General features: G+C 38.3%; 1 protein-coding gene across 6 annotated transcripts in view; it reads right to left on the reverse strand.

The window, feature by feature from the left end:
• The window catches only part of phf14 (PHD finger protein 14), a 247,953-nt gene that overhangs the window by 188,548 nt on the left and 45,113 nt on the right, over positions 1 to 14,292 (reverse strand). For all 6 annotated transcript variants that reach the window (XM_048552144.2, XM_048552154.2, XM_048552134.2 and 3 more), the window contains exon 8: positions 6,915 to 7,061. In XM_048552144.2, the coding sequence (XP_048408101.1) occupies positions 6,915 to 7,061 (147 nt within the window). The remainder of the gene's footprint in view (positions 1 to 6,914; positions 7,062 to 14,292) is intronic.

Genomic DNA, 14,292 nt, shown 5'->3' on the forward strand with positions numbered 1-14,292 from the left:
TCTACTCATGCTATTATATTATCATCTCCAGACCACGGACTCCTTTAAGCAGCCTAATGTGTGGTACTTTACCAAACGCTTCCTGAAAATCCAAATATTATGCTTCTACTAATGCCCTTTTATCTACTAATCAAAATAAATCAAAGAACTGCAGATGATGGAAATCAGAAACAAAATCAAAGATTGCTGGGTATACTCAGGTCTGGTAGCATCTGTAAAGAGAAAGCATAGTTAACGTTTTGGGTCCAGTGACTTTTCTTCATAACCGATTGTAGCTTGGGAAAGGTTAATATTTATATGGTACAGAAAGTGTGTTTGGGGGGGTTGGTGGAGGAATAAAGAGCAAACAATAGGTTGATAAAGAGAGAAACAGCTGGGCAGACAAAGGAAAGGGTAAAAGTCACCCTGGGGGAACGAATAGCTCAAACAAAAACAGTTTCAGAGATAGTCGGAACTGCAAGTGCTACAGAATCTGAGATAACAAGGCGTAGAGCTGGATGAACGCAGCAGGCCAAGCAGCAGAGGAGCAGGAAGGCTGACGTTTTGGGCCTAGACAGTGATTGGCAAAGGGTTGTGTATGGGGGTTAGGGTAAAGAGATGAAAGACGACATTCAGGCCCTAAAATTATTAAATTTAATATTGAGTCCAGAAAGTTGCTAAGTTCCCAAGTTCTGCACCCTTACGGTCCCCATTATCAGCTATTCATTCTCCCATCTTTATCCATTCCTTTGTCTGTCCAGTTGTTTTTCCTCTCTTTCTGGGCTCTATCTCTACCTATCCCTTACTCTTTCCCCCTCCACCCTTGTTGTCCCCTCAGGAGCTGCAGAGTGAGGCATAATTTCCCCTTCATGAAGCCATGCTTACTTTGCCTAATCACATTATGTACTTTTTTTTCTAAACACACTGCTATTACATCCTTTCTTATAGACTAATATTTTCCCAAAAATGGAGTAAAGCTAACTACTCTTTAGTTGGCTTTTCTTGTCTCCTTGCCTTTTTAAATAAAGGCAGTTTTCAATTCTCTGGGTCATTTTCCAGAATCTAAGGATTCCTGAAAGATTACTTCCACTGCCTCCACTATCTGTATCTCCTTACTCTAACAATCTAGGTTACATCCCATCAGGTTCACCGGACTGATTGCTCCTTAGCCTCTTTAATGTTCTTAGTGCTTTTTCTCTAGTGATAATTATTCTGTTTGTTTCTATGTCTCCTTTTGTCTCTTGAATAATTATTAAGTTGGAGTGCTATTTGCATGTTCTACAGTGAAGACTGATGTTAAATATTTGTTCAACTTCTCTGCTATCTCTTGGTTCCCAACTGTTTCCTCAGCCAAATTCTCAAGGGATTATGTTCACTTTGGATTTTTCCCCCTTTCTATGTGAAGTTCTTGCCATCATCTTGATGTTACTTGCAAATAGCTCCTCAAAGTTTATTTTCTGCCTATGTTTTTGTTTTTACTACTAAGTAATGAGCTTGATTTCATTCGCAACCTAATTGTGCGTGAATATTTATAAAATGATCATAACATAATTAAGATCAATGTAGTGTTTGAAAGTGAAAAGCATTAGTTTTAGATTTCGAGATGATGGGAACTGAAGATGCTGGAGAATCCAAGATAACAGTGTGCAGCTGGATGAACGTAGTAGGTCTAGGCCCGAAACGTCAGCTTTTGTGCTAAGATGCTGCTTGGCTGCTAGGTTCATCCAGCTCTACAGTTTGTTATATCGGATTCTCCATCTATAATTCCCATTATCTCTGATACAATTTTAACCTCACTGCGAAGACTCTTCCAGGGATGCCTAACCTGAAGAAGTTACCCTCCTCCCTCCGGAGGAAGTTTTACATTTAGGCAAGGCTAACTTCAATGAGATCAACAGAGAATGTCCACAGTAAACTAAGAAATTCCGCTACTGGGGAAAACAACTGAACAACAGAAGAACATGTTTAAAAGAAACATTTAACAATACAAAATCAAATTTATACCCCAAGAGGGAAAAGTTCCACTTTACAGAAAAAAACTGCCATGGACAACTAAAGAGATAAGAGACAGCATAAAACTAGAAAAATAGTTATAAAAATGCCAAAAACAGCACCGATCCTGCGAAACATGAATGATACAAAGACCAGCAGAGAGCCACAAAGCAACTTAAAAAACTACTCAAAGGGATTATAAAAAAACTTGCCAGCGACATCAAAATCAATAAGAAATTTTATAGTTACATAAAGGGAAAATGGATGCTCAGGAGCAATGCTGACCCAATAAAGACTGAAAACAGGAACATTGTCAGTGAATATGGAGAAATGGCAGACATGTTGAAGTTACTTTGTTTCAGCATTTACAGTAGAAAAGGTAGATGGCTTGCTAAAAGTCCCGAGAAAATGAATAGCAAGTCAGGAAAATGGAGCGATTAAAATTAACACTAGTAAAACATTTGTCTTACGGAATTTAAAGAGTGACAAAGAGTACTTTGAATGTTTACATCCAAAGCTGCTAAGGAAGGTGGGGAAGCACACAAGACCATAAGATACAACAGCACAATTAGGCCATTCCGTCTATCAAGCATGGCTGATATACTTCTCAACCTTAATCTCCTCCCTTAAACCCTTGATCCCATTAATAATTAATACCTTATTTACTGCTACCTTAAATATTCTCAATCGCTTAGTCACCACAGACTTCAGCAGGATTGCAGATGTTTCAATTCCAGAGTTCGCCAAATGGAATTGTCCTTCTAGATTGTGAAATCGCACATCACTCTGCTTTTTAACAAGGATGAAAATAGTGATGCCAGGGAATCACTAACCAGTTCACCTAAAATCTGGTTATAGACCAAAAAAACTGCAGATGCTGGAATCCAAGGTAGACAACAGGAGGCTGGAAGAACACAGCAGGCCAGGCAGCATCCGTACGAAAGGAGCAGTCCAACATTTTTGAATTGTTGGCAGTCTATGATAAAGGATGGGGTAAACACCTTGAAAATTTTCAGTTAAATCAGGAAGGCACAGCATGGATTCATGACAGATAGGCCATATCTGACAAAAGCTGTTGATCTTTTTTGAAGATGTGAATGTCTATGGATGTTATTTATATGGATTTCCAGAAGGCATTTCATAAAGTCCCACATAAAGTGGCTGTTAACTATTTCAGGGAACAGAGGAAAAATTACTGACATGGCTGGGAAATTGGGGTTGAGTGGCTGGTGACAGAAAGTACAGAAAACAGGTAGGTATTAAATTAGCAGGATTTGACCAGTGATGTCCCAGAGGGATTTGCGTTACAGCCTTAATTATACACATTGCTTATTAATAACTTGGGTAATGGCATAGAGTCATATACTCAAATCTGCAGATGACACAAACTTAGGTGGCATTGTAGACAGTGTAGATGATGGCATTAAAATTACAGAGAGATATTGAGACACTGAAAATAGGCAAAACTATGGGAGATGGAGTTTAACATAAGTAAGTGCTATCAATGTTGGCCTGACAAAAGAGCAGATAGGGTACTTTCTAGATGGTATGAAGTTCAATACAGTAGATATCCAAAGAGACTTGGGGTTCAAGTGCACAGACATTTAAAATGTTATGAACAGGTACAGAAAATAACCAATAAATCTACTTGAATACTGACCTTTAGATGTAGAAAACTGGAATATAAGGATGCAGATGATACACTACAGCTACACAAAATCCTGATTATACCCCATTTGGGCATCACACATATATCGGACTTGGAAGGAGTACAATGAAGGTTTATAGGAATGATATGTGGACTCCAGAGTTTAAGCTATGAGGAGACACACACAAATTAGGCCTGTTTTCTCCAGAATTTAAAAGATTAATGGATGATCTGATCAAAGTCTTCAAAATATTGACAGCAAAAGACAGATTAAAAAATAAATTTTTCCACTGGGTGAAGTTTCTAAAATTAGGGACGTAGTCTGAGAATTAGAGCCAGACCATTCAGGAGAGATACTAGGGAGCAGTTTTAACACAGAAGGTGGTAGATGTTTGGAACTTGCTTCCACAAACAGCAGTGGATACTGGATTGGTTTTGGTCCAAGATATTAAGGGATGAGAGCCAAAGGCAGGTATACGGAATGAGGCCATGATCTCACTGAATGATGGAACAGGCTCAAGGGACTGAATAGCCTACTCCAATTCCTATAGTCATCTTTCTTTGGTTTTACTACTTTCCCAATCCTGTTTTACCACTAATATTTGTCAGATTGTATGTTTTTCATTTCAATCTGATACTATCCTTAACTTCCCAGGTTTAAAATGGTGAGCTGATCCCTTTCCTCAGTCTCTTTCCTCAAGAATGTCTTTTTGGTGAGCTATTAAGCTATTTTGTTTAGCATCTGCCATTGTCCCTCAACAGTTTCTGCTGCTGAACTCCTTCCCCATTCTAGCCAGCTCTGCTCTCATTCCTTTGAAACTATCCAAATTTAAGATTAGTTGTTATGTCTGAGCCACAATCTTCCCTCTCAAACTCGAACACTAAAGTGAAGGAGGGTCTCGAACCGAAACGTCAGCTTTCCTGCTCCTCTGATGCTGCTTGACCTGCTGTGTTCATCCACCTTTACATTGTGTTATCTCAGATTCTCCAGCATTGGCAGTTTCTACTATCTCTGCACTAAATTCTATATGTTGTAGTCACTGTTTCCAAGGGGATCTTTTACTCCGACATCATTTATTGAACCGGTATCATTATGCATCATCAGATGCAAAACAGCTTGATCACTGGGTGGATCCACAACATATTATTCTACGAAACTGTCCCAAACGTACTGCATGAATTCTTTTTCAAGACTTTCTCTGTCAATCTGATGACCCCAATTTACATAATGATTAAACTCAATGATTAATGTACTGCCTTTGTAATATGCCTTCGTTACCTCCTGATTTATTCTCTACACCACTGTATAGCTACTGTTCAGGGATCGATAGATAGATCCAGGGTCTACCTGTTTCTTCTTTCCCTTTTTATCTCTTACCTCCATCCATTTGGATTCCATGTTTTCCAATTCAAGAAGGTTTTTTGTTATTGTACTTATTACATCCGATATCAACAACACTACCCCACCTGCTTTTCCTTCTTGACCGTCCTTTAATTATATGCCTCTGAATATTTAGTTCCCAGCTTTGATCTACTTCAAATGAAAAGTCTTTGTTATGGCTATAATATCATACCTGTTAATCTAAATTTGTGCTGTTAATTCATTTATTTTGTTCCAAATACAATGTAACTGCATATAAAGTGCCATTAATTTTTTTTTCCCTTTTTAACCATTTTATCCCCACTTTGACCCTATTTACTGTTTTAATATTTTTGCATTCCCTGTCCTTCCTGTTCCACTCTGGGTATTGTTATCCAAATAGCTGCCTTGAAATTCTGCAATATCTTCTTGCTTCATGGCCCTACTTTTCCCCTGTCCCAAACCCTCAGGCCTCAAATTAGTCTAAAGCCCTACTCATTCAATTCAGCAGGCCAGTGGTCACAGCACAGTTCAAGTGAATCCAAATAACTCGCTTCTGTTCCAGTAATGGCGCCAGTGCCCTAAGAACTGAAAACCTTTCCAACCACACCAAGCTTTCAGCTATGCATTTAACTCCTTGACTTCATTTACCCACAGGTCAGGTAGCAATCCAGAAATTATTAATTTGGGGTTTGTTTTATGTAGTTAGCTCCTGGTTGTTCAAAGTTTTTCAGTAAAGACTCCTTTCTTTCTAGTCCTACCAACATCATTGAAACCAACTATTAAATGACTTCTAAGGTGTTTTCATCCCTCTTCAAATTCTTCCTGAGCCCCAAGATATACCTAATCCTACACTTGGCAGGCAACACAGTCTCAAGACTCTGCCTTACAACTGCAGTGAATAGAATCTGTCCCTCTAATTACACTGTCCCCTACTCCAATTACATTCCTATTTCGATCCCTCACCTGAAAGTGCTGTGGTCAGTTTGCTCATCATACCCACCACAGTTCCCACTTCGTCTACACAACTTGCAAGAGCCCTATAACTGTTTATACAGCTGCAGGGGCCAAGCTCTTAAATTTTAACCCTCTGGGTTTTCATAAACCTCACCTGCAGTCACACCCATCTATCCGTGATCATAGACTAATTTTAAATTATTTAATCTGAAGAGTAAGACTGCCTCTGAAGTAAAGTGCTCACCATTTGTGTGGCGTTAAACAAAAGGAAGAATCTTACTTCAACAAATGATAATGAAAGGATCCTTACACAATATTATCTCAGAATAACCATAATACTGAACAGAACTAATGTACATTCCACTGAACTTTAGTATATCTAGCGGGTGGTCCCTAAAAAAGTGAATAAGCTTTCACGATTGCTGTAACAAACAAGAAACTTCTTGTGAGGAAGTAAACAGTAGAATTGAGTGAAAAATAAACCATTACAGATCATACTGTTAAGTTGATGGTGCTTGTCTTATTTAAACTGCATATTTAATAAAGTTAGTTAATCCTTAAAAACATCCAATCTTGCAGTTTTGTTTTGTCAATTGCATAGCGCTCTTTGGTGTGCTCATTAAACCTTAGGGGTCTTCAACAGGATCATAATAACACTTATCTTTTAGATTTTGGAGCAAAATAGCTACAAAGCAAATGGCTTCTAAACAACAGCTACAACATTGCAAGATGTTGGGGTAAATACTAATCATGCACTCAGAATTAAAGAGAATGTTTGCGACATCTTGGATAACATTTCATATTTAAAATAATAATATGTTAAGATACTGACATGCTGCAAATAAAACTGCAAATATGTATTCAATTTTGATTGAATCCATAGACCACATTCATTTTTGTTTCATATCACTTACATTGTATGAAAGATCAAAAGCAAACATATTACTAAGCAATTTGGTAAAGTTCTGTCACTCCTACCTGTGCTTCGGGGGTAACATGTTTGTCTCGCTCCTGCAAAGTCATTTTACAGTATGATTGCAAAGCCAAATAGTTCTTTCGCTTCCATTTTCTGTCAAACTTGTCAGCATGTTGTTTGCAATATGCAAAAAATGGATCTGCTATATCCTGTTCCAAAAGACCAAAAGGAGAAACGCTTCAATTTTCCATAAATGTTATTTAAATCACACGCTTTTGGAAAAAATTGTAATGGTATCTGCCCTGATAGTCAACCATTACAGCAAACAATGTTTCAGATTTAAAAATTGAGCAGCTGGCTACAATCTACAGACGCTTTGACATTCTAAGCGCACATGTTTACGTTTCAAAAACTATAATATGCACTGATAGTGAAAGCAGTTTGTTTTTAATCCATTGCTTGATCTCACATTAATCTGAAACAAACTGCCATAAAATCTGATTCTAATATATTCATCTTGAAGATGCATTGTCCTTGACAACGTGTATCCACTCTTCCCTTCACAACTTTATAATATAAAAAGATGCTGGATTAAACTTAATAAAAACCAAAAGAACTGCGGATGTTGTGAATCAGGAACAAAAACAAAGCTGCTGGAAAAGGTCAGCAGGTCTGGCAGCTTCTGTGGAGAAAACAGATGCTGCCAGACCTGTTGAGCTTTTCCAGCAACTTTGTCAGTAATGGATTAAACTTGTTAAATTTACTAAAAATTAAAAGCATTCTTAAACTGAATGTAGAAAATCATTTTTCCCCCCCAACTTTTTGTGCCAAAAGGCCTTTGAAAAAAATATTACTGAGTGGATTTGACTGAAGTCGCTACATTGGAAATCAGGTGACAAGTTGCAAAATGAACAGCAAAGTTGCCTCAAAACATATCAGAGGAGGAGTAGAGGTTGGTACTCAGACTGCTTTAAACCCAACACTTAGTGCAGAAAAGTAGTCCTGCTCCAATAGTTACAATTTATATAATCATTTGGGAACAGAACCCGAAGTACATGGAGTCTAAATTTGTTAGAAAAGCAATGATGTCTGGCAACAAAGATTCACAAACTACTTATATTAGTATATCTGGTTAACAAAGCCACAATAAATGCAAATTAGTACTGCTTGGAAAAGTGTAACCAAAAAGGAGAGAAGTTTGGCTGAACTGATTAAGAAACTTCAGCAAAATATATTCCATTTAAAAATGTTCAGCAAGAAAGAAAAATGACAAATAAGAGATAGTACTCATTTAATAGAGACTTATTATTTTGAAAAGATTACTACGCCTAAGAATTGCAATTATTTGAAAAATCAGAAGCCTACCCACCAAGAATTTGATAAAAGGGGGAAACAAATTAGTTCAAAGTAGCTAGAAGTATAAAAACAGATTGCAAGTATATTACAGAAAATGTAGCTAAACATTAGCCCTTTAGAAGCAGAGACAACTACCATGAGGGAATAAGAAAATTGCACAAACAGTGAACAAATACTTTGCAAAGGTCTTCATAGTAGAAAATACAAGTTACATACCAGAAATAAGATGGCAATGTGCAGCCAAGAGTGAAGAATTTAAGATAATGAAGTATTGGAGTAGTTTGAACTAAAATGTGACAACTGCCAAAGACATGCTGGCAGCATCTTTGAATTCTAAAAAGGGAGCTACACAGATATACTGAAAGATTCTTCACTCCGTGCTGCTGTGATACCAGCAGGTTGAAACATATATCTAACACTATTATTCAAGAAAGGAGGGAAAGAGAAAACAAGAAATCCACAAGCCAGTTAGCCTGACATCAGTTGCCAAGAACCTGTTGTAATCTATTCAGGAAGTCTTAACAATACACTTAGAAAACCATAGGATGATTAGAAACACTGTACATAATTTCACTTCCATCAAACAGTTTGATATATTTAGTAGGAGATACTAAGAACTGCTGATGCTGGAGTCAGAGATAACAGTGAGGAGTTGGAGGAACACAGCATGCCAGGCAGCAGAGGAGGAAAGCTGACATTTCGGGTCGGGACCCTTCTTCAGAATGATCCTGACTCGAAATCTCAATTTTCTTGCTCCTCTGATGCTGCCTGGCCTGCTGTATTCCCCCAGCTCCACACTATTATCTCTGATAAATGTAGTAGTTCTGAAAACGATGTGATAAACCGTCATAAAATATGGTAATAGACAAAGCAAACACTAATAGAGTTGGAGTGATATATTAGCAAGAGCAATGGATTGGATGATAGACGGGAAGATAAGAATGGGGATAAAGAGACATTTTACAAGCGAGTTGTAACTAGAGAAGTGTTGTTTGTGATCTACATTAATGACATGGATGAAGTAACCATTGAAGTTGTAGCCAAATTTGCTGACAACATAAACATAAGGAAGAAAATTAGTACTCTGCAAAGGGTTAAAAGATAGATTAAATGACTTGGAAAAATTTTGGAAGATGGAATATAATGTTAAAAATGCCTGGTTGCTGGTTTTGGCAAGAATAGAAAATCAGAGTAAGCTATTTAGATGGAGAGATACTGAATGCTTCAGTTCAGAGAGAGCTGGATGATCTCATACATGAATTACAAAACGTCAGCACGTAGATACAGAAAATAATTAGGAAAACAAATGGAATGGGCTTCTACTGCAAAGGAAAGGAAGTAAAAAATTGTGCACTCGGTTTTACTGTAAGGGTTATTGTTGGGTTCCTAAAACGTGATGTGTACAGCTTTGGTCACTTTAAATAGGTCATACTTGCAATTGGAAGTCAATAATTACTGCCACCACAAAATAATCGATAATTCAGGCCACAATCAGGTGAGCAATGATTTTATCGAATGGTGGTGTAGGCTCATGATATCTGCTCAACAGCCCATTCTGGCTCCAATTTCTTATATTCTGCTGCTCAAACAGTATGCTAGCTTTTACTGCAAGGGGATGACAACACACGAATAAAGCAGCATTACTACAGAGTATGACAAGATTACAGCCTGAATATTGTGTGCAGTTTGATCATACTATTTAAGAAAGGCTACACAAGTATCGGAAACGGTACCACAAAGGTTGGTATCCAATTTGAGAAGGTTGCCATATGCAAGGGAGAGTAAGCTAGGGGTTTAGGAAAATTAGTAGCGATTCCATCTAACCATACATGCTTCTGAAGAGATTGACAATAGAAGTATGGGTAGAATTGTTGTGTCCCTGGGTAGCAAATGCAATTGTCAGAATGTTGGGAAAATACATTGAAATGAAAAACAAAAATTAGGAATCACAACAATCGAGAAAAAAAATTCCCAATTCTTCCCTTAAGCTTTGCCCCAACTCTCAGGTCACAGCAGTTACCTACGGCTGCAACAATTCCTTGTTCTTGCCTAGGTCTAACTCTGTCTTCACCAACATGTCTTTGCATGCGCCATGGGCAACATCTTCCTCCACCCATTGTAAATATAAGTCAGCATGGGCAAACCACCACACTCCATTCATCATCACACCAGCTCCTGGTCCAACTCTTACCAATTCAGCATTTCAGAAATACATATTGAAGTTCAGGGGCATTCTGCGGTTATATGCATTTACCAGATTGCAGTGTATACGGGGACATACATTTCTTCAATCCAAACTGGATGCGAGTTACAGCTTTTAGTTTACTTTGTAGTGCTCAACTGGTTGAAACTAGAGGACGTAGATTTAGCGTGAGATGGGAAAGATATAAAAAGAACTTGAGGCAACTTTTTCCACACAGAGTGGTGCGTAAATGGAACAGGCTGCCAAAGGAAGTAATGGAGGCTGGTACGATAATAAAATCTAAAGGCATCTGGATGGGTATATGAATAGGAAGGGTTTAAAGGTATAAGGGCCAAATGCTGGCAAATGGGTCTAGATTTGTATAGGATATCTGGTCAGATTGGACGAGTTGGACCGTAGAGTCTGTTTCTGTGCCGAACATCTCTGTGACTCCATAGCCAATGCATTAAAAAGCAGAGTCACAGAGATGTTCGGCACAGAAACAAACTCTACGGTCCAACTCATCCAATCTGACCTGATATCCTATACAAATCTAGACCCATTTGCCAGCATTTGGCCCATATACCTTTAAACCCTTCCTATTCATATACCCATCCAGATGCCTTTAGATTTTATAATCGTACCAGCCTTCATTACTTCCTTTGGCAGCCCATTCCATTTATGCACCAGTCTGTGTGGAAAGGTTGCCTCAGCTTCTTTTTATATCTTTCCCCTCTCATGCTAAATCTATGCCCTCTAGTTTTGGACTCCCCCCAACGTCTGGGAAAAGTCCTTATCTATTCACTTTTCCATACCCCTCATGATTTTTATAAACCTCTTAAGGGCACCCCTCAGCCTCCAATGCTCCAGGGCAAATATCCCAAGCCTATTCAGCCTCTTGCAATGGCTCAAACACTCCAACCCTGGCAACATCCTTGTAAATCTTTTCTGAACCTTTTCTAGTTTCACAACATCCTTCCCATTGCAGGGAGACCCAGAACTGTACGCAGTATTTCAAAAGTGGCCTAACCAATGATGTTCAGTACAGCCACATGAGCTCCCAACTTCTATACTCAATGCACTGACCAATAAAGGCAAGCATACCAAACACCTTCATTATCCTATCTACCTGCAACTCCACTTTCAAGGAACTACGAACCTGTACTCAGAGGTCTCTTTGTTTAGCAACACTCCCCAGAACCTTACCATCAAGTGTAAGAGTCCTGCCCTGATTTGCCTTTCCAAAATGCAGCTCATTTATCTAAATTAAACACCATCTGCCACAGCTTGTCCCAGTGGCTCATCTGATCAAGATCCCACTATACTGCGAGTTAACCTTCTTCGCTGTCCACTATACCTTCAATTTTGGTGTCATCTAAAAACTTACTAACTGTATCTCCTATATTCACAATCAAATTATTTATATGAATGGCAAAAAGCAGTGGATGCAGCACTGATCCTTATGGTACACCGCTGGTCACAGGCCTCCAGTCTGAAAATCAGCCCTCCACCACAACTCTGTCTTCTACCTTTAAGCCAGTTCTGTATTTAAATAGAAAGTTCTCCCCGTATTCCATATGATCTAACCTTGCTAACTAGTCTACCATCAGGAACCTCGAACACCTTACTGAAGTCCACAGAGATCACATACACAGCTCTGCCCTCATCAACCTTCTTCATTAAGTCTTCACTACTTCTTCATTACTGTCTCTTCAATGCTCAACTGCAGGCTGCCAAAGCGTATGGTTTCCATTTTTTAAGTGAAGAGAACAGAGTTTATCACAATGGAACAAAAAAGAGAACAATGAACAGTAAACAAGTAGACACTGCTATGCAGTACTGTGTTACATCAATCACCTCCAGCAAGAATCAGCAGCTTAAGCAGCAAGCGTGCACTTCAATTAAGTTGCTATGTCTGGAAGCCAAAACCATGCTGTCTTGATCTCCAGAGGACAGATGAATGCCAGAGACCATGACATTTCTTCCTTGATAAGTTAAGGACATGTCAATGATGTGCTCACCAGACTGTGCTATCAAATCTAATCCAGAGAGAGTAGCCACTGAGATGAAAGTCACATTTCACATCCTGTTCAAACTTGTTACATCCATTCTTAAAACCAGTGTTTAAAATGGGTGAATCACAGAATTACTGCGATACAGAATGAGGACATTCAATTCATTGCGTTATTCCTAGATTTGAGTTTTATGACTTAATACCATTTTTCTGCCTTTTTTCCATAACCCTAGATATTGTTTCTTTTAAAATAGTAATTTAAAGCCCCCTTGAATGCCTTAACTGAACCTGCCTCCACACTTCCTGGTAGTGCATTCCAGATCCTAATTACTTCAATAAAAAAAAAGTTGTTCCTCAAACCACTTCTTTTGCAAATTACCTTATATCTGAGCCTTCTTGCTCTTGATACCATTTTTGAGAGGGAATAGTTTGTCCCCAGACTCTGCCCAGAACCCTCATGATCTTGAAAACTTATCAAATCCTCCCTTGGCTGTCTACTCCCCAAGATAGGTAGTGCAAGATTGTCCGATTTTTCCTCATAATGAAGAGCCTACTCCCTAGAACCACTCTCATAAACTTCGTCTCTTTAATGTATTCACATCCTTTCTGCAGTGTGGTGACAAGAACGCTACAGAATATTCCAGATGAGGTTTAACCAATGTCCACATAAGTTCAGCAGAACCTCCTTGTTCCAGTGACGTGTGCCCCTATTAGTGAAGCCCAGGATACTTGTGCTTCATTAACTGCTCACTATATCTGTTGTTGTTTAGTGATCTACGTATGAATACACTAATGTCTCTCTGCTCCTGCACACCTTTCTGGGCAGCACCCTTTACTTTGTATTGATCTTCATGTTCTATCAAAACACATCACATCACACTTCTCGACAGTAAACATTATCGGCCACCATCTGCCCACTCAATCAACTCAAAAAACATCTTTTCATAGTTCTACACTGTAGTTTTCATGGTTTGCAATGCTTTCAAGACTTGTATCATTTGCAAATTTGAAAATTGTCCATGCATAGCCAGATTAGATCATTAACTTATCAGGAAAAGCAAGGGTTCCAAACCAACCTCTGGCAAGTTTCAGTACAAACTTGCCTGAAATGAGGAAAATAAGCTCAACGTTTCCTACCCATCACTTAATTATGTTACTACAGTCACAGTTATTCCACGAGCTAGACCTGGTCTCAGTATTGTGGCACTGTTTCAAATGCCTTTTGGAAATCTACACACAGTATATCAACATTTCCCTCATAATATTTTATGAGTTAACAGAGTTAAAGTTAAATATCATTCTCCCCTGAAGAAATCTGCGCTGACTCTTCCCATTTTTCTTCAATGTCTGAAATGACTTGCATTTACGCTCAGAACTTTACTGAAAAAATGACTATTAGCATTTTTTGTTATTGCAGATTTGACATTTTTAGTACTTTTTCTTTACAGATACAGAAGTTCAGCAAAGCCCTGCATGCAACAACATAATTTTCTTCTGAATCACTGCCAACAGTCTTATCACTGTTTGTTATATTTTCAAAAACCCCTCACCTCTTTCCATCTTGATTGAGAATTACCTTTATTAAGTGCCTAAGCTTCATTTCCACGTCATTATGTCACCAGTTTCTTAATGTAACGATGATATATTCTTCTGTAACCTTCCTCTTCTGCTTTTATGGTTCTCTCCCTTATGGTAAGAAACCAGATACTGTTAAATCTGACCTAATGTTCCATCCTTATCATATTCAACTCTCTGGATTCCTGCTCCTGGTCTTTCATTTCTTTCAAACTTTCCATCAAAACCTTTCAAGGCAATAGAATCTACTCTTAATTTAAAGTTATTAATGTCAAGTTATACGATCATCTTGTTTATGCACTAAGTTCACACT

This window comes from Stegostoma tigrinum, chromosome 2 (genome assembly GCF_030684315.1).
Source record: "Stegostoma tigrinum isolate sSteTig4 chromosome 2, sSteTig4.hap1, whole genome shotgun sequence".
NCBI classification, from domain to species: Eukaryota; Metazoa; Chordata; class Chondrichthyes; order Orectolobiformes; family Stegostomatidae; genus Stegostoma; species Stegostoma tigrinum.